Source organism: Mauremys mutica, unplaced genomic scaffold, assembly GCF_020497125.1.
Source record: "Mauremys mutica isolate MM-2020 ecotype Southern unplaced genomic scaffold, ASM2049712v1 000009F_np12_subseq_1:161612_obj, whole genome shotgun sequence".
Lineage (NCBI taxonomy): Eukaryota > Metazoa > Chordata > Testudines > Geoemydidae > Mauremys > Mauremys mutica.
In genome coordinates, this window is record NW_025422797.1 from 24,564 (window position 1) to 45,945 (window position 21,382).

Consider the following 21,382-nt stretch of genomic DNA (forward strand, 5'->3'; position numbering starts at 1 on the left):
TTTTTTTGCAGGTGTATTATTCCCTAGTCATTAGGAACCCATGAGGTTGTAGTGTGACTTTCTTTGTCCCCTTCCTTCACTTCTTTTTCCAGCTGGGATGTCATCCATGATGTCTGTTGCCTTGGGAAACGTGACTTCCCAGTCTTACTAAACTCAAATCTGTTTTGTAGTAGCACAAATGTGCCTCTAGCCACCTGGAATGAAATGTAGCTTTCAACAGTGAGTCAACAACTGCTCCTTGGTTGCAAGTGTTTTTTGTTTCTTTGCAAGAAGTAGCAACCTTTTGCCAAGATTTGTATTAGTAGCTAAAAAGAGACTAATACCCCTAGACACACATCCACTGATGTTCCTGTTCAACAGTGTTGCCACTTACAGCCAAATCTTGGTCCCACTGACTTCAACAAAAGTTTGGCCGCTGACTGTGTTGGGAACAGAATTTGATCCTTGAAGAACTACATGGGTTAAGAATTGTGAAGCAAAGCAGAGTGTGACTGACACCCATGCTGTGAACAAAGGTACATTGTCTTATACAAAAGGTACCATCAATAGTACCGTGAATATATACACTCTCTATATAGAAATGTATGTGCGACAGTTTGTTTTGTATGGAGGGACTCCACAGCTGCTCCTCTAGCATGAAAAAAACAAACCTCTTCTTCCAGCAATCAGCTACCTGTGATTCTGAGAGCTGCATCCAAAGTGATGCATTTTATCTTTAACTGTGTATCTCATCTCCTGAAATCATCTTGAGCCACAAACTTGTATCCAAGGACAGAGTATGAATAAAAGTGGTTTGACACAAGAACTGGGATGCTGATTGGTTGGAGATATAGATATAGAGATCTATATAAAAAATGTGCTATACAGCAACAGTCAGCTAACAAACCTAAAGTCCACTCCCAGAACCGTGCTCGTATCAGCCAGGATGCCTCTACATAAACAAGTTAATAAAGAACATAAGAGCCATGATGGGAGAGAGGAAGCATGCCAAAAATGGAATAGGGACAAGAATTGGCAACAGATGTTTTCGATAATCGATATTCCTACTGGGTGTTGCACAGTGTGTTGCACAATAAGTGATAGGTCTCTCTCCCCTATTTTATATATATATAAAAACAATTTTTTTCTTGTAAAATTACCTTTCTTGTGACTTACTGAAACATCCGTGGTAACAGCTTGGACAGAGTCTCGTAAGGATACCTTTCTTAAAAGGCTGCAGCTACAACAGGAAGCTGTTTCATGTGCCTCAAACTTTGTGTCACTTACTGACTTACTCTAGTTTATAACTCTCGTCTGCTTTAGTCACAGGCTAGTTCCCTTCTAGAGTCATTAGCAATTTATATTTCCCTAATATTTTCTCCCAGAGTAAGGTTACGAAGTGAATTACTGTTGGCAGGGATATGGTGGGCTAGAATCAGCCTTGGGAAGAATATAAATCTGCACCACGAGGTAGTGATGGGTAAATCTCAAGGCTGTGTGACTTTGATATTTGACTGAGCCTCTTGTGTCTGAGAAATCCAACTGGAAATCTCATGAACTGGCTCTCCTGATATTTCTGGTCCTTTCTGGCAGGCAAGCAGTCCCTTGGAAAAAATCCTCTTGTGATATTTGAGTATTTTGCTCCCAGTCCTGGCAGAGGCATGTTACTTGAACTTACTTATTGAAACTTCCAAGAAGGTCCTACTCAGGTTTGGGTAAGTTCTTTTTCTGAACTGGCTTTTCCATCCTTACTGCTGAGATCATCTGCTATCTTTCCTCCATGTCTCTTGTCTCATATTTAAAATGGTACCATTGATTTTTATCTGACATACGTCCTGTCACTGAAGAAGTGCTGTTCTTGAATCTGACTAAATAGGAAAATATAAAGAGGCAGTGAGTTCTAGAGCAGGGGTAGGCAACCTATGGCACGTGTGCCGAAGGCGGCACGTGAGCTGATTTTCAATGGCACTCACACTGCCCGGGTCCTGGCCACCAGTCCGGGGGGCTCTGCATTTTAATTTAATTTTAAATGAAGCTTCTTAAACATTTTAAAAACCTTATTTACTTTACATACAACAATAGTTTAGTAATATATTATAGACTTATAGAACGAGACCTTCTAAAAACATTAAAATGTATTACTGGCACGCGAAACCTTAAATTAGAATGAATAAGTGAAGACTCGGCACACCACTTCTGAAAGGTTGCTGACCCCTGGTCTAGAGCATGGGGACTCTAAAGACCTGGGTTCTATTCCTAGCTTTGCTGCTGGCATGCTGGGTGACGTTGGGCAAGTCACTTTACCTCTCTGTACCTTAATTTCCCCATGTGTGAATTGGGAATAATGATACCAACCTTCTTCGTAACACACTGATATCTGCTGATGAAAAGCTTGGTGGCTTTATTGTATTGTATTTTAAAGCAGGAGGTAGCTGTCAGTGGTATTAAAGGTGACCATCAAAATAAGGGAACGGGGGAGTGCAGGAACTAAGTGTGTGCCCTTTTTTGCTGCTTTGACATATAAAGAAGGCTTGAGAGGCTTTTTTGTTAATTTAATACAGGGTTTTTTTGCACATTACCTACTCTGATATTTCCCCCCACCTTTGTTTTGCACAAAGATGACTTTTTCCAAGTGTTTAACTCAAACGGGTATCAACTAAAACAAATACAGAACAGAGTCTGGATAAAATAACTTCCTTGCTCAATCAGGTTTCACTTTAGTACTTGTGATGTCAGATTCCACTAGCTCTCCAGCTGTCCAGTGAGTCTTCCAAGGTAGAAAAGGCCTGAATTTCTGATCTATAAAAAGTAAGTAGAAAAAGCCATTTTTTGGTGGGAGGAAATAATTCCAGACTTCCTTTTGTCCATCATAATAAAGCACCAATACATTTTGAAGTTTGCTTATTGAGCTTTGAGAAAGTGTGAAGATAAACATTTAGAAACATATAATATATTGCATAAGAAACTCAAACAAAACTCAAGGCTACCTCCTACCTGAAATAGGGCAGCAGTGTATGATATTTGGTTTCAGATGTATGCTAACCATTTGCACCCATGTAAATGTAGAGCAGTATAAATTTGCATGCTCTTTAAACTAGTGCATCTCTTCCCCTGCATGCCCCAAAATAAGCACTTTGACAAATGTCATTTGAGCAGATGGGAAAGGAGTGCCACCGGTTAAACTGCTGTTTGTTTCAGATTTATTTTTAAGACAGCTTAAGGCCATTGTGATGTTGTGCAGTCTATATGGCTTTATAAACAATTAATAATAAGTGAATATAATGTAACTGAGACATGCTTTATGCAAAAGTCTCTTGTAAGGTATCGTTACAAAGCTTATAATCTACTGAGTGTGATCATCCTGTTTGTATAAATGTACCACTCTTGAATCTGAAACTAGAAATATTAAATATAACTCTGAGGGCCTATTGTAATTATGTAAAGTGTGGGCCATTAATAGTGGTTTGGAATCTTGATGACTCCCATTAACTAGGACCGTTGTCTGCAAATGGCTGTTTTTTACTTGTAAGCCTTCCTGTATAGGTGTGTGCTGGCAAGTGGGTAATGAACTCTTGCAGTGACATATGATCATGTCACCTGAACAGGAATCCATCTTTAACCTTGTGTCTTTCCATTGAGAAGGAGGGGGTGGGAACTCACAGAGGGACAAAAGGATTCCCGCCTTATATATATATATAAAGGGATGGAAGAGAACAATGAGAGAGAAGAGCCATCATGAAGAATCCCCTAGCTATCACCTGAGCTGGAACAAGAGCTGTACCAGGGGAAAGAATTGTGTTCAGTCTGAGGAAAAAACTTACTGAAGCATCTCTGAGGGTGAGATTATCTGTATGTCTAATCAAACTGAATAGATTTGCACATTTTATTTTATTTTGCTTGATGACTTACTTTGTTCTGTCTGTTATTACTTGGAACCACTTAAATCCTACTTTCTATATTTAATAAAATCACTTTTTACTTATTAATTAACTCAGAGTATGTATTAATACCTGGGGGAGCAAACAGCTGTGCATATCTCTCTATCAGTGTTATAGAGGGCGAACAATTTGAGTTTACCCTGCATAAGTTTTATACAGGGTAAAACAGATTTATTTCGGTTAGACCCCATTGGGAGTGGGCATGTGAGTGCTAAAGACAAGCACACTTCTGTGAGCTGTTTTCAGGTAAACCTGCAGCTTTGGGGCAGGTAATTCAGACCCTGCGTCTGTGTTGGAGCAGACGGGAGTGTCTGGCTCAGCAAGACAGGGTGCTGGAGTCCTGAGCTGGCAGTGAAAACAGGAGCAGAGGTAGTCTTGGCACATCAGTTGACAGCTCCCAGGGTGGTTTCTGTGATCCAACCCGTCACAGCCATCTCTTACATTTCTCTCCAGATTTGTTAAAGACTAGCCTATTTTGTTTGGTCACAAATACAATGAAGTAATAAATCTTGTTGAACATGTGAAATCTGCCTGTATTTCCTTTGGAGCATCTTTAGTGTTTGCACCAGCTCTTTCCTATAGTTTGCTAAGTGGTGGAGATGGGGAAAATCTATTGCACCTTCATATACACCACAGTATGCTTACGGCAGGCTACTCTGAAGACCTTATTTATCAGGCATTTGGATTGGTGGTCTCAAATGAGTTGGTGAAAACATGTTTTCTGGATATGCTGTCAGGAGTCTTGGTTGCACACGCATGTCAGAGTAGGTTCTGAAATGTGGCTTGGGATAGGGGAAAGAAGAGAGTGAGAGATCTCCAAAGTCTCTGACAAAAAGGCATTCAAGGCTGGCTATAAGAATAGAGGGAAACCAAAAGCATCTGCCTCCTTAGGAGCATTTTAGGGGTTCATTATGACACTAATCCAACCAGAGTTGCATGGTGGGAATGGTTGTTCTCACCCATGAATGTAACCACACTCTGGGACAGGTTGCTTGTGGGTATTAAACCTTGGGCTCTTTGGAACAAATGATGCCAGGCTCCCAAATGGCTGTCGTGGGCCACGCTCTGAACAGAAAGACATTAGTGCATTGTAATTAGAACAGTGTGAACCCTCCGAAATCTGGGGACACATTTAAGTCTTGTGGAGAAGAAGAAAATATTGAACGAACTGCTGTTAGGTTAGTGAATACCGTGCATGTCCTTTCCAAGGCCTAATCTGAGTGCATTTGAGGTTCATGTTGCACCTTTTCTGTAGTTCTAGTCTCTGGAAAGCATGAGCACAACCTAAAGAGTTTATTGGAATGTTTTGGATATTTCTCTTGAATATCAATTCTAGTATGTAAACTACAGCTAAGGTGTTCTCTTTTTCCAGCTCATGATTATGTGGGTCTGCCCTGTTGGACTAATCTAAGTTGAAATACCTTGTTCATATAGCATGCTGCAGTACTCCGTAATGCTCTCATGTGCTAACGTGAAGTTGTTGTAAACCAGCCTTCTATTCCTTGTCTGCTGGGGATTTTTTTTTTTTAAACGGTCACTAGCCTGGCTTAACAAATAGGGAATTCTGGATGAGAAAACAAGAACTGGCTTTTTAATTGAGGGTTGGTTAGGGATGTGAAACAGTATCCCAGATTGTGCAGTGTAAAGAGAAACCCACCTGTTTGTATGAGATGCCATTAAAGAACAAGAAGGCGGGGGGAGGGGCATAATGGAGAACACTTTCACAGAGGTGATTACATATAACAAAAGAGGGGACAGCATTCCTTCCCAAAAGCAGCATTATGTGGTCTGATGTCCCCCTAAAACTTAACTTCCAAACTTTTCATTACTTGACAGTGGGACCTGAAATAACCTCTTGCTTTTTTCTCTTTGTTTTTCTTTTTCTTTTTTTCTTTTCTCTTTTCTCTCCTTTTTTTCTTTTTTATTTTTTTGGGGGTAAGTATGTTCTTGCTTAAGGTTTAATTGGCTCCAGTCGGTAGGAAAGGGCTCCAAGGCTGATTATTTATGGCTTACTGTCAAAAGTAGCTATAAAAAGGGCAGTATTATCTTGGAGATGCTGGGAAGGAAAATGTGATGGGGGGGAGGGACTGGGGGAGTGTGTGTGCGCACGAGTGTTTTCTTGTACTGGATGAAATCAGAGTTTTGCTGCCTCAGCAGTGTGGTTTAAATTGAAGATTAACCCTTTGACCTTCACGGTGTCAAATCACTTACAGATGGATCACCAGTTACTTTTTTTTTCACTTTTGGGGTGAAGAAGGGGGGTAACTTTTTTTAAGAAAGTTGTTTGTTCATGCAGCTGGGGCTTTTGAGAGGCTCAGAAGCCAATCTGATTAAAAACAGCACTTGGCTAAACTCTGCAAAATCCTGCAAGCAGAAAAAGGTTTAATCCTCTTGTGCACAATGCATAAGGGTCTGCTTTTTTTTTTTAATGTTAGAGCTATAATTATTTCTGGAGAACTTATCATTCTCCCCACCCCCTGCCTCTTTTTTTTTTTACCCTTGTCGTGCTGGTGGGATTAAAGTGTCTGCTCTTGAAAAGTAACTGAGTTTTTATTGGAAAAGATAAGTGGTATGTTACAATTGTAAAATATAAATAACCTTGTTTCAATCATTCTCCTTTACAGCATCAGCAGAACAGAAATCAAGTGTGGTGGCAGATCCTTCTCTTCATACATAACTTGGCCTTAAATGTGGAGGCGAACAGGAACCACGTAGGTCAGAGGTGAGACTCCTCCACCTGTTCCAGGTCACATCCAGTCTGCAGGGAGCACTGAACAAACACTGGTCTGGGGGAGAGAGACATGCACGCCGCCGGCCGGATGTGAGGACTCTGTCAAACTTTTACTCATCTTCTCAAGCTTTTTTTTTTTTTCCCCCTCTCCCCCTCCCCCCAAGGACTCTTCTTTACTGCTTCTTGCCTGATGAGGCTGGGAGCTCTTGTCCAACACTGTTGAAGGAAAGTCTTAGAATTTGGATGTGTTTGGTAAAGCTGGCTGCTGATTCCCCAAATCAGTAACCTCTATGCAAGTGAGGCAGGTAGTAGATGAACAGGTTCCTCTGCTCTGTGTTGTTGAGTTTTGTTTTTTTTTATTTTAATTGATAGAATGCAGCGTTTTGTAATTTTGGCTGCTGGTTAATGATGGTGTCTGGGACTGATGGCTCTAAATGTACTTTGGGCTACTTCCAGATTAGAGACACTTGACTCCTCTATGGGATAACTGAAAAAAAGTTCTTTTTAGAAACAATTATGCTTAAGTAGCTTATGTACAGCAGCAGGTGGGTCACTGATTTTTTCCCTGACTTTTATTACCAGGGAGACTTGTAAAAATCTAGTTTTGTTTAATGACTTAATTGGCCCAAGTTGGACATCCTTCATGTGAAGTCGCTCTTTGTCATTGCCACTAATAGATGGAATTGTTTCTGTTAGAAGAAGAGTCTTCAGAATCTTTCAGAAGATGTTGGTGACTCTTCAGGATCTTTGTGCAAAGGGCTGTTTGGTCCTGTACACTATATACTGTCCCCATAAACCAGGATAGAGCTGTTAAAGATGGAATATAATCTAAGCATCATTCTTCTGGAATTGTTAATCTGTATATTTTTGTTAGTGCTCTGGTGGATTTTTCCCCCCCTCCTTATCATATGCACTGTTAAGAAGATTCAGATCCCAAGCATCTGATATGTTTGCTTCATGATTTGACTAGGAGATTAGTTAGTAATTACTTTGAACCCCGACACTGCAGGTTTGTACAAGTAATCGCTCTATTATTCTAATGAATAATACTGGAAGTGATATTAGTGTACACTGACAACAGAAATACTACTTGGAGTGATAGCTCATTGTCATTGACTTGTGACTGTTCTGGTGTTTTTAAATCTGTTTGGCTGCCACTCTTGGAACAGGGATGGGGAACTACCTCCCCCAAAAATTTGGGTTTTGTTTGTTTATGAAGTGTGAAATACTAAGGGAAAAGGATATAGCCTCTGCTTTCCACAGACTGTTTCCATACTTGCCCAGAGCTAATTCTAAATCACAAATTATAAAACTAACACTAGGAAAAATCTTTCTGGACAGTTGCCCTTCAGTCCTGCTACAGCTGTCAACACAGAGAGGTTCTGGAGCTCCTGGTCTGCTTTGAAGCCTAATGAACAATAAAGAATCACTGTATTGGAAGAGGAGTTTTCTTGCACATTCTCTTTCCCCTCCACTTCCCCCCTTTTCTTGCCCTTCTTTAAGTCTGTTTCCATCTCTGATATTTGTAATGACCCAGTTCCCATGTACCCTCAGTAACCCCATTAAAGTGCCAGGTAATGATTTGTAGCACACATTTGTATTTGGATGCTTCCCCTCTATTTCTCAATCCATCTCTTGACTGGCATTCTTCTTTTTCAAGGCAGGAGTTGTCTAGCCCCCTCCAAACCAGCTCCCAGGTCCCTCTCGGTTTACACAGCTCTGCTGCGATCTTTCAGTACAAAAGGGGTTCCTCATGCAAACTGACTTTTTCTCCCTCTAGCTAAAGCTACATTATGCAGAGTAATGTGTTCCTCTGGGATGGTCAGGAGTTCAGAACAATGATTCTTAAGTTAGCTTTGTTTCTTTTTAGTTAAGCACGTGCACTATGGAGTTATTCAGTGGGATGTAAGTGGTACCTGTCATTGATTACTTTGCAGCGGTACTGGAAGCTGCTACTTATTACTGAAATATCTTCAATGGCTCTGCAAAACAGAGTCACTTAGGGTGTGTGGTGATTGGAGAATGGGGTTTAAATAGGAAGCAGGCCTGAGGGGTGGGGTAAGCACAGACTGGATTGAGGGGCGGGAGCCCTCGGAATCTAAAGCTTGGGGAGAGCCCACTTAGAACTGAAGGTGTAGCATAGGCAGCAGGTGGAGTCCCCCTTTGGGGAAGTTAGTTCCTGGCTCCACCCCTTTCCGCCTGCAGCTGGAGCCCCGAGACCCCATCGTCCTGCCCCCTGTGGCCAGAGCCACAAGCTCCCCACCCAGAGAAGCCTCAAGCACACACACACCCGTTGGCCGGAGGAGCCCTGGGCTAGCTGCAGCCGCGCCTCTCCTCCCCTCCCCAGACCCAAGGAAAAGCGTCTCTTCAAAGACGCTTTTGATATGCCCCATGCAGGTTCTGGGGCAGTTGAGGAGGCAGTATGTGCTACTTAGCTTCCTGGATTCATCAGTAATCTCCCTGGAGTCCAGAGAGATTACTGATGAACCCAGGAAGCTGAATAGCACATACTGCCTCCTCAACCACACCGGAACCTGCATGGGGCATAATAAAGCAAAATCTTAGCCACCAAACCCCAGAACCAGGGGTCCGGTGGCTGTGGCAGCGCCATGGGAGGCCTATTATACCCACCGCTCATGAGGTGTAGGCTTGTCAAGGAAACTCTGAGGGAGAGGGGCGTGGAGCTTTAGAGGTTGCAGTGGGGAAGGAATGAAACAAAGCTGTCAGCCAGTATGGTGCAGACATAGGTAATGCACACTCATTTCCCTACTGTTTGGCTGAAATCCTTTCATCCCATCACAGAGGGGTCAGATTAATAACAGCCTTATGAAGTGTGCAAAGATTGGGCAGGCCCATCTGACTTTAGAACACTACTTCATCACCATATCAAGAAATCAAACTAGCATCATCTTTCTTCCTTAAATTCCAGCCTGGTCAGTTAAACCCCAAAGCAAATAAGTCTCCCTGGACTCCTCAGCCAACCACGATAGAAGTGTAAGATGAAAAAGTAAGTTTGATATAGGTACTAGACGATGATCTGCCCTCACTAGCTTATTCTGTAATAGCACCCTTCTTAGTGGGGGGAATAAATGGCTGAAATAGTTTTGTAGACCATCTAACTGTACAGAATTGTTTGGCTCACGGAGAGATGGAGCCTTTCCTGGCCACAATGTCCACTGCTAGCAGTTGATTTATCAAAACTGTCTATTCCAAGGTCTTAAGTTGGAATCCACTTGTTCCTGTATTTGCAGTGAAGGCTGGAATATAAACAAGACTTCACTGTATTTACAAGACTAGTCCTACACACAGTCTGACTCCTGTATGCATGCTGCTGCCTTTAACAAGAGGTTTGACAACCACTGATGTTTTTGAGGGGTAGCCGTGTTGGTCTGTATCAGTAAAAACAACCAGGAGTCCTTGTGGCACCTTAGAGATTAACAAATGTATTTGGGCATAAACTTTCATGGGCTATAACCCACTTCATCAGACGCATGGAGTGGAAAATACAGTAGGCAGGTAAAAATATACAGCACATATATTACCAGGTAGGGGGTCAGTGCTAACAAGGCCAATTCCATTAGGGTGGATGTGGCCCATTCCCAACAGTTGACAAAAGTGAGAGTATCAACAGAAGGAAAATTATTTTTTGTAGTGAGCCAACCACTCCCAGTCTTTATGCAGGCCTAATTTGATGGTGCCACACCATCAGGGGCTCGTTCACCTGCACATCTATCAATGTGATATGTCATCATGTGCCAGCAGTGCCCCTTTGCCACATACATTGGTCAAACTGGACAGTCTCTAGCAAAAGACTAAATAGACACAAATCAGACATCAAGAATTGTAATATTCAAAAACTAGTAGGAGAGCACTTCAATCTCCCTGGACACTCAGTAACAGACTTAAAAGTGGCCATTCTTCAACAAAAAAACTTCAAAAACAGACTACAATGAGAAACTGCAGAACTGGAATTAATTTGCAAACTTGACACAATCAAATTAGGCCTGAATAAAGACTGGGTCACTACAAAAAATAATTTTCCCTCGGATATCATACCTTCTTATCAACTGTTGGGAATGGGCCACATCCACCCTAATTGAATTCGCCTTATTAGCATTGACCCCCTACTTAGTAAGGCAACTCCCATCTTTTCATATGCTGTGTGTGTATATATATATATATACCTGCTTACTGTATTTTCCACTCCATTCATCTGATGAAGTGGGTTATAGCTTATGCCCAAATAAATTTGTTAGTCTCTAAGGTGCCACAAGGACTCCTTGTTTGTACTGATGTTTTTCTTTAACAAAGGAACCAGGGTTCTATCCACCCTAAATCTAAGGATCTTAATCTATTCCTTTGATGTCCAGGGGGATTTTGCTATTGACTTCAAAGGGAACAGGATTTGGTCACTACTTAACAGCGTATCTTCTTCAGGAAATAATGGATTGTTATCTAGAGTGGTCCCCTTCCTTTGCCCAACCATATGGTTCTGTTGCCTCCAGATAAGTAGGGAGGGTAGGGCTACTATCAGCGTCCCTTAAATTTCTACAGTATTGTTTAGCAGCACATGCTCTTCATCTGTGCACCGTTTGTCTAGGCAAGGCCCACTTCAGTATGTACTTCTGTTGAGAAAATCCTCCCCTCAAAGTGCTTATTACAGTCTGAGCACAGTTAGAAATATTGTATGTGGATGGGTTAGGGAAGTATTTTCAATTAGCAAGGTCTAAATCTGGTGAGGGGAGGGGCAATTCTTGAATGATTTAATTGGTAGTTTGCCTGAGTGAAGGGGTGGGATTTCAGTTTTAGCTCCTTTTCTATGATGCTCAAACACTAGTGAAGTGTCTCTAGCAATTTAGAGAACAGTTGGCTTTCTCCTAAAGTTACTTCTAGTTTAATGGGCAACAGACAAGACAACTTGAGTTTCAGCTGACAGCACCTACTGTGTTTGAAGTCTGTCTCCCTTTCCAGATCACCAAAATGGCTTCCGACCTTGATATTATTGACTTGAGAGAGGAGAGAATTTATTTCTGCCTCTCTCCCTCCTGCCTCTTCAAACCTCTCTCTTGTAACCTAAACCTTACCTGGATCCAGTGAGCCTGTTGCTAGTGGGTGTTAGTCTTACTCTGTTTCCTGCAATTCATGAAAGCTGAGCCAGTAATTACAAAGTGACTGCCCAAGGTTAGTTGCAAACTGCCATAGCTAGGATAAGGTGGAGGTAGACAAGGGAATGGACTTCCAACAGAAAGATCTGACATTGGAAATAGATGTGGGACTGAAGGCTTCTCCCAAGGTGCTGATCATCTCTGCTAGCAGTGGACCTCTGTGTAACTTACTGTGTGTATTAACTGCTACTGTTTCGTTGGTTTCTGTGGATATTCTATTCTAATTTTCCCATTGTACCAAGTCTGCCTGTCTTCTGCTGCCAACTGAAGCTTATCTTACTACTTGTCACACTGTCAGTGTTTTTGGAGACTGGCCCTTGAGTGAAATGTTCTGTTTAGCCTTTCCTTTTTAAGCTTTGCCTATATCCACAGCGGGATAGGGAAAAAGGAACCCCAACCTCTGTGACAAAGGGTCACTTGTGAAGACTTGGTTACTTTCACTGTCAACTAGGAGTAACTAGCTGCCTTTGCTCCTTCGGGCTTGAACCGAGGTTGAATAAAAGCCATCTGAGATGTGACCAGATTTAGACACCTTGAGGCCACTTCATAGCAGTGTAATTTCATTGCAGTCAATGAAGTGATACTACAGATGAATTTGGCTCACGGAGAGAGGAGGAAGGTTGCCCCTTCCCTTTGGGAAATTACATGTTCTGAATTCTAATAAACTAGCTGGAGGTAAAACAAAGACTCTAGGCAGTTGCTGCAACCTGATGTCTAAACTCTGCAAAGTCACTTTTTGATTCACTTTAACCCTTCCTTTGTTGATCCTCAGTAGCACCTACTATGCTTTCCAGTGAAGCTATAGAAGTGGTAATATTGGAACATATCGGGTACATTCAAGGGGTGGTTTTACTAACCGCCCTACTTTGGTTAAAGGGAAGGCTCATATTAATTACTATGAGCAACCTTGACAGGATATAATGCCCTTGATTCATCTCTGCAATGCCCATTCTCACTAATGGGAGTTCTGCATGTGGGTTAAGTCCTACAGAGTATTAAGAGTTGACAGCGAAGCTATTCATAGTCGTTCCAAATAATATTGTTTTTAAATTGGCATTTATGGTCATTTAAAAAAAAACAACAAAAAAAATCCCAACCCAACACCTCCCTGTTGCTTTTGATTTGTTTCAGAAAGAAAAAAATACCTCAAGGAAATGGTGAGAGATTGTTCAAGATCTCTTACAGTTCCTAAAAAGCTCTTACGATCATTGTTTCTTTGGTTTGTACATGTTCACGCAGGTAGTACACAACTTAGTTCTTACCCATAAGGAAAAGCAGAAAAAGACCAAACACATCAAATGCACTGGAATGTAATTGTGTGTCTGTCTGTGTGCTTACATAAAAAGGCAGTCGGACATCTCCCCCTTCTTTCTTCCTCACCTCTCACCATCTTCCCCCACAGAAGGGAGGGTCTCTTCCTATGAATCCCATGCTGGAAGTTGGTTTCTGGTAAGTGAATTAAGTCTGTAGAGTTTTTTAAAAGCCATTTTCCAGTTCTGTCTTCAGACTATTTGCTGCCTTTGGGGAATGGAGGGAGGGTGTGAGAAGTGTAGATCTTTAAACTGTTTTAAATTTTATTAAGAAGATTTTGCATGTACAAAGTTTTCTTTAAAAATCAAGTGGAGTCTCCCTGATTTGTGGATTCAGCCCCAGGAGAGCATCGCCACAGACTCCTCAGCTCCAGGGAGACAACTTTAGGCCTGCACCCCTCAGAAGACCACTCCAGTTTGGTCAAACTACTATGTGAGGAAAAGTTGAGGGTAGAAAGGGGATGTAACACTTCTCCCTTCTCACTGATGTGTTGTAGTCACATGATGTAAGAAGACAAACATGACCAAGATCTTACTAAATGGGTGCTTAAAGTTAGGCTCCTAATGGGGGATTTTCAAAAGCACCTAAGAGAGTTAGGTGCTTTTGAAAATCCTGACACTAAATATGGACTTTTGGTGCCCAAAGTTAGACTACTTAAAACAAACAAACAACCCCTCTCCTCCCAACTTGGGCATGTATCTCTTTTCCAAATCCTCTTCCTTTCCTTCTGTGGTATCAGAAATGTATTCAGATCTCCTCTGCATTTCTCTCTAAAGATCCATAGATGAGCAGTATCCATAGATATTTTGATGTACAGCTTCATCTCCCCTTGGACTTTTCTACTCTTGTCAGAAATGTTTCATTTTTAAACTTTGGAGTAATTAATTGCCTCCAGTGGCTGCCTTTGGAGAATCAAAGGGATGAGGGGGAGAGAGGTTCTCAATGTATTGTTAAAATACTCTTACACTTTAATGGAGAGTGTCCCTACTGAATGAATCTTATGTTCTCCCAGCTGAAGAAGTACAGCCGATGCTCTCCTGTGAAATCTTTGTCTAGACTAGTCCTGAAGTGCACACGCCCTCTCTGCCATGGACTGAGACCCAGTGAGAATGTAGCATTTTGTTTATCTTGGCTGTGTGCCTCCAGGACTCCTGCCTGTAGTGTTGATGACTGGGAGGAGCTCCTTTTTTGTATCTGTGCAGTATATTTGCTTTGTGCTTTCTCTCTGGTGCTTTTTAATACTTGGAATTTTTTTTCTAATAACTGGTACAATTTTTAATAAAATTGTTAAATGCTATATATTCTGTTCTTTTGCTTTTTGTATGGTTTAATGGCTGTATGACACTCCATCTTAGTGACCTGAACCTTCACAAACTGACCAACAGTTCTGTAATTTTAGTAAAATAATATGGAAGTATAACTTCGGTTGGTAAATTCTGTAAATGGCTGGTAGATCCATGTGTATACTTTCTATTACCTAGCCTTTACCAACCTCTGCAGCTAAGTCAAGATTTTCCTTTAATACTCTATCTCTGCACAGAAAAAAAACAAGTATTTCCCAGCCCACTGGTGACTGAATAATCAAATACATAAAATATGAAGCTTTTGAGGCTGTATTCTCACCATAGTAAACTGGGCTTTACAGGGTTGTTGCTAATAGGAGCTGCACGGCTAAACTTTCCATTTCCATCCACAAAGTTGAAAATTGTATCTTAACACAGGTAACAATGTGCTGCCTCCAGACACTTAAAATGTGGCTTCTGGCAGCTGTTTACCTGCTCTTCCTATGCAAGCTCCTTCAAAGTTGATCAGCTGCAGGCTTTTATTGATGATGAATGCAATTACATTTGTTAACCAAGGAAGATGCAGGTCTATACTACTACTACTACTAATTATATTTTATGCAAATGAGCGGTGGCTCTGGAGAATAAGACGGTGTCACCAGTCCTAGTTGAGCGCCCGTCTTTGGCTACTCCCTAGACTGCTGTGAGGGAACAGAGCCTCCAGCTGCCTGGGTGTCTGTCTCCAGAGCTTGAACTGGAGCTCAGCCACTGCCCCTAGGCCAGGGGTTCTCAAACTGGGGGTCGGAACCCCTCAGGAGATTGTGAGGTTATTACATGGGGGGGAGGGGTTGTGAGCTGTCAGCTTCCACCTCAAACCCCACTTTGCCTCCTGCATTTATAACGGTGTTAAATATATTTAAAAGTGTTTATAATTCATAAGGGGGGCGGGGGTCGCGCTCAGAGGCTTGCTATGCGAAAGGGGTCCTGGGTACAGAAGTTTGAGACTCACTGCCCTAGGCACATACTTGAGGTACAGGCCCTTTCTCTAGTACCCCAACTTGAGAGTTGGAACACGGGTGTTCAATTGCCTAGAGTGCTGACCCTTCAGACTCTTCTGCAGCTTATGCACCTGCTTCTGAAAGCCCACCAAAAGTGAGTGTCTTCTGGGTTATCATTTAACTCTCTCAGGAGACATGTGGTAGTTGTGAAGCATACAACACACACAGACACTTTGACCAGAATCTAACACATTATTCTTTACTTAATCACCTGAGAAATATACAGAGTATAGATCATTTAGAAAACAAACATTCTACACGCAATGCTCCTCACTACTTCACCCTTCCCTTGGGGGAACAGCTGTGTTCAGGTTGTAGGAGAGACTGTCTCATCAGGCCCCTACATATTGTTGAGTTGCTTCTCACTCCTCTTAAACAGGAGAAAAATGGCCATAGAGTAAAGCAGCTCCTGCACTCTTACAACTTTTTAGCCCAGGGGTCTCAAACATGCGGCCCGCGGAACTCTTCCCTGCGGCCCGCGGAGCTCCCCAGGGGAGCTCCGCAGGGGCCCCCAAGAGAAAAGCGGAGGCTCCCGCCTCCGCCCCTCTCCTGGAGCCTCGGCGCATAGAGCGCCGAGTCTCCGTCCGAGCGCCTGAGCCCCGCCCCGATCCGAGCCGCGTGGGGAGGGGGCGGGGCGGGGAGCGCTGGGCTGAGCGCGGCGCTCGGCGTGGAGCTCCCAGCCCCGCCCCCTCACCACGCGGCTCTGAGCGGGACCGCCGGAGACGCGCTCGGGTAAGGGGGGGGGGAAAGCGGGACCCGCCGGGGCCGGGCCGGGGGAAGGGAAGCGGGACCCGCCGGGGCCGGGCTGGGGGGGGGAAGGGAAGTGCTCAGGGCTGGGGCAGAGGATTAGGGTGTGGGGGGATGAGGGGTTCATGATGTGGGGGCGCTCAGGGCTGGGGCAGAGGATTAGGGTGTGGGGGATGAGGGCTCTGGCTGGGGCTGAGGATTAGGGTGCAGGGTCCTAGTGCCTGCCCTCCGCCAGTACTGGCAAGGCAGGCTTCCCTTACCCTGAGCCTCTCCAACCCCAAACCCTCAGCCCCAGCCAGAGCCCTCATTCCCCCCGCACCCTAATCCTCAGCCCCAGCCCTGAGCACCCCCACATCATGAACCCCTCATCCCCCTGCACCCTAATCCTCAGCCCCAGCCAGAGCCCTCATCCCCCCACACCCTAATCCTCTGCCCCAGCCCTGAGCGCCCCCACATCATGAACCCCTCATCCCCCCGCACCCTAATCCTCTGCCCCAGCCCTGAGCGCCCCCACATCATGAACCCCTCATCCACAGCCCTCACCCCACACTCCAAACCTCTTCCCTAGCCCTGAGCCCCCTCGCATCATGAACCCCTCATCCACAGCCCTCACCCCACAGCCCAACCCTCTTCCCTAGCCCTGAGCCCCCTCGCATCATGAACCCCTCATCCACAGCCCTCACCCCACAGCCCAACCCTCTTCCCTAGCCCTGAGCCCCCTCCTGCATCATGTACCCCTCGCCCTCAGCCCCACAGCCCTCACCCCTGCACTCCCTCCTATCCCCAAACTCCGTCCCAAAGCCTGCACCCCCACCCCCTGCCGCAGCCTGGAGCCTGCATCGAGCACAGAGCCTGCATCCAGACCCCCTCCCCCACCCAAACTCCCTCCCAGAGCCTTAGGCAGTAAATCTAAGTGCGTGTTTTGTCCTTTGAGTGAGGTGCATTACTGAGTGTATATATTTATTAAAACTGCGCGCGCTTAGGGGAGGAGGTGGAGAAGAGACAGGGCAGGGGCGGGGCCTCATGGAAGGGGTGGATTGGGGGTGGGGCCAGGGGCAGCAAGGGGGCGTGTCAGTGATGCGGCCCTCGGGCCAATGCACTAGTCCTCATGCGGCCCTCGGGGTCATTTGAGTTTGAGACCCCTGTTTTAGCCCCCCTTTATCAGATGTCCTGCTCAGCTTCCCCAGGTGATCACAGACCCCTGCCAGGTGGCTTTGTTGCCAAGGTGACCTTCCCCTGACAAATCAGTTTTCTAGCATAAACAACTAGGAGTCCTTGTGGCACCTTAGAGACTAACAAATTTATTTGGGCATAAGTTTTCATGGGCTAGAACCCACTTCATCAGATGCATGAAGTGAAAAATACAGGAGCAGGTATAAATACATGAAAGGATGGGGGTTAAGTTTAGGTTTTGTAATGACCCACCCACCCCCAGTCTTTATTCAGGCCTAATCTGATGTCAGACTTGTGTCCATTTATTCTTTTGCATAAACAGTCTGCTTTGTCCAATGTACATGGCATAGGGGCATTGCTGGCACATGATGGCATATATCACGTTGGTAGATATGCAGGTGAACAGGCCTCAGATCGTGTGGCTGATGTGGTTAGGTCCTATGATGGTGTAACAGAACGCCACTAGCCGTCACCTACAGCCCCCAACTAAAACCTCTCCAGTGCATCATCAATGATCTACAACCTATCCTGAAGGACAATCCCTCACTCTCACAGACCTTGGGAGTCAGGCCAGTCCTCACCTACAGACAATCCCCCAACCTGAAGCAAATACTCACCAACAACTACACACCACACAACAAAAACACTAACCCAGGAGCCAAACCCTGCTACAAACCCCAGGGCCAACTCTGTCCATATATCTATTCAAGGGACACCATCATAGGACCTAACCACATCAGCCACACCATCCAGGGCTTGTTCACCTGCACATCTACCAATGTGGTATGTGTCATCATGTGCCAGCAATGCCCCTCTGCCATGTACATTGGCCAAACCAGACAGTCTACACCAGAGGTAAGCAACTCACACTGCCTGGGTCCTGGCCACTGCTCTGGGGGGCTCTGCATTTTAATTTAAATTTAAATGAAGCTTCTTAAACATTTTGAAACCTTATTTACTTTACATACAACAGTAGTTTAGTTATATATTATAGACTTATAGAAAGAGACCTTTTAAAAAGATTAAAATGTATTACCGGCACACGAAACCATAAATTAGAGTGAATAAATGAAGACTCGGCACACCACTTCTGAAAGGTTGCTGACCCCTGGTCTACACAAAAGAATAAATGGACACAAATCTGACATCAGGAATCATAACATTCAAAAACCAGTAGGAGAGCACTTCAGTGTCTCTGGTAACTCAATAACAGACCTAAAAGTGGCAATTTTTCAACAAAAAGCTTCAAAAACAGACTCCAACGTGAAGCAGAATTGGAATTAATTTGCAAACTGGATACCATCAGATTAGGCCTGAATAAAGACTCGGAGTGGTTGGGTCATTACAAAACCTAAACTTAATTTCCCCACTACTAATTTCTCCCTACTGTTACTCACACCTTCTTGTCAACTGTCTGTAATGGGCCACTCTCTTACCACTTCAAAAGTTATTTTTCCTCCCTTGGTATCCTGCTGTTAATTGATTTATCTCGTTAGCCTGACCTAACACTTGGTAAAGAAACCCCCATCCTTTCATGTATTTATACCTGCTCTTGTATTTTTTCACTTCATGCATCTGATGAAGTGGGTTCTAACCCACGAAAGCTTATGCCCAAATAAATTTGTTAGTCTCTAACGTGCCACAAGGTCTCCTCATTTTTGCTGATACAGACTAGCACGGCTACCACTCTGAAACCTTCTCTAGCATTGAAACAAGCCCTTTGTCCTTTCTCAGTAGGGGACCAGCATGGTTTAACAACCCTCTCTTGTTAGGCCTTTGCCACTACCACTGTTGGAATTTTGGTCCAACATGGAGGTTAAAAGACAATGGAAGACAAAGGACCACTTTTAAAATGGAGTTTTCAGCTTGGTAAAGATACATAGAGAATTCATAATCTCACAGCATCCATGAATTGTACAGATTCCCCAAGTCATCCCAGATGGTAATGCATCCCTCCCAGTTGCAAAGTCAAATTCCTGATTTCACTGCGCTAGTAAACGCACACTTATACTTAGGACCCTGATGTGTACCCCTTTGTGGAATTCAATTTTATTGAGTTCCTGTAAATGATTGGAGAAAATATTTCCATTGAATAATGGTAACCAGTCCAGGCAGGACAATGTATGTGTTTAATAATTTTAATATACTTCATTAAAGCAATGTTACTAGTGAGTTTTTCATCTCCAAAAGGCCTAGGAAACTGAGTTAATGTTCCTACTCCAATGTTAAGTTGCCTTGTTTTGGTGTATGCATTACAATAGGGCCTTTCATTCCATGAACACATGATGTATGCAGTAATATGAAAAGCAACATGCATATCTAAAATTATAGAAAAAAGTACAATTTCTTTTCATTGTATTAGATTTGCTGAGACATGTGTCCCCTGCCCAGTGTCATGTGATTATGAAAGAGCTTATTGTAATACATTCATACAAGGGGACAGAGGTAAGATTGATGCAGCTGGGGGAATTAACTCTGAATTTCCTGACTCTTGTATGATTAAAATCTCAATTTTTTCATAATTTTTTTATTAAAATAAAATGTGGCCTTTAAAAACTAACTGTATGGTCTTAGCACTGACATGTAGCTGGAACAGCTGAAAGAGCTTTTACCTAACAGGAAACATAGGCTGGTGCACAAATGGCTGGCTGGAACACAATCCTTCCTTGGAGATCTCCCAAAGGACTAAACCCAGCCTTGCTTAAGTTATGAAATTAGATGCTATCACAGCCTGTAGTCATATGAGTGCAGCCAAGTGAGGTTTTTTTTTAACTGTATACATTAGAACCTGGGGTGAAGAGAGATGATGGGCTCGAGCATCAAAATCAAATCCAACATGCTCTTACACATTGGAGTACTCCCACTAGGATCAACAACAAGGTGGCGATTTCCTCCTCAGATCCTGACTAGACTCAAACGTGCATACTAATCAAAATTAGATAGGAGCAGAGTCCCTCACACAGTCTGCTTCCAGCCACTGTCCTTTCCTTGTAACGTGGTGAGGCAATGATGTGTTCTTCCTAGGACGTATTTGCACCATAGTAACAGCTTTTAAAAAATGTATTTTAGTTTCATACCATTAACTTTAAATGGTACACTTTAGTGATGAGATAAATAGTTTAAGTTGGGTTAGTGCAGCAGGAAAGTGTTTATTAAGAAGTGTTCAGCCTACCTTTGAAATAAAATAAAATTATAATAAATGCACTGTTCTGATGCTCAAAGTTCTCCTCGCCTTACACAACCAGATACATAAAGCACTAAATTCCAGTGCCTCCTTTTGCTGAAGTTAAGGTGAAGAAGCTACTGCACTTAGTGGACTGTGATTAAACGTCCAGAAAATTTCAAAATTAAATACCTTGATATATGGCAAACGTACCGGTCCTTGCTGAGCATGATGTATATGAACACTGCCCAAAGCAAACTTCTGTCTGCTTACACATCCGAATCATTCAGAAATAGATCGGTATTTAAAAGATACTTTAGAAAATCCATTCATTTCTGGTCTAGCACCAAGTCCCTTTTATGTTTATTTCTTTTTTGGAGGGGGTCCAAAAAGTCATTTTTTGAGACAGACCTAAGTGACTGGAAAATAGTGGCTTAAAATGGGAGAGCTTCAACTGCATTGTGGCATTCAAACAAACAAACAAACAGCCAGGGACATTTTTAACCATGTGTAACAGAAGTGACTTGGCCCCTGTGCTTTTGGGGGCATCACCCAAGCTGAGCAATTTTCCACCACAGGTGAGGAGCAGAGGCAACTTGCCAATTAATGTCCTCCTTTCTGGCAGGTCAGGACAGCTGTTTCTGTCTGAATAATTGTACATATATATTTGCTGAACAGTAGGAGTTTGCTTACTGCCATATAATGACAAACAAAGTCCCTGTTTCAAGGAGCTTCCAATACAAGCTAGGGAGCATTCAATACATGTACAATCCCACATGACTGGAGAATGAAGTGGTATGTCTGAAAATGGAGCAGACTTTATATAAGCATACA

General features: G+C 43.3%; 1 protein-coding gene across 5 annotated transcripts in view; it reads left to right on the top strand.

Annotated features, from left to right (window-relative positions):
- Positions 1–21,382, top strand: part of LOC123356896 (bcl-2-modifying factor-like) — an 84,456-nt gene that overhangs the window by 15,642 nt on the left and 47,432 nt on the right. For 3 of the 5 annotated variants that reach the window (XM_045000150.1, XM_045000152.1, XM_045000154.1), the window contains exon 4: positions 6,542–6,639. In XM_045000150.1, coding sequence (XP_044856085.1) covers positions 6,542–6,639 — 98 coding nt within the window. Of the gene's footprint in view, positions 1–6,541; positions 8,257–9,577; positions 10,062–21,382 lie in introns of those variants that run through there. The other 2 variants (XM_045000153.1, XM_045000156.1) reach the window with 2 other exon arrangements.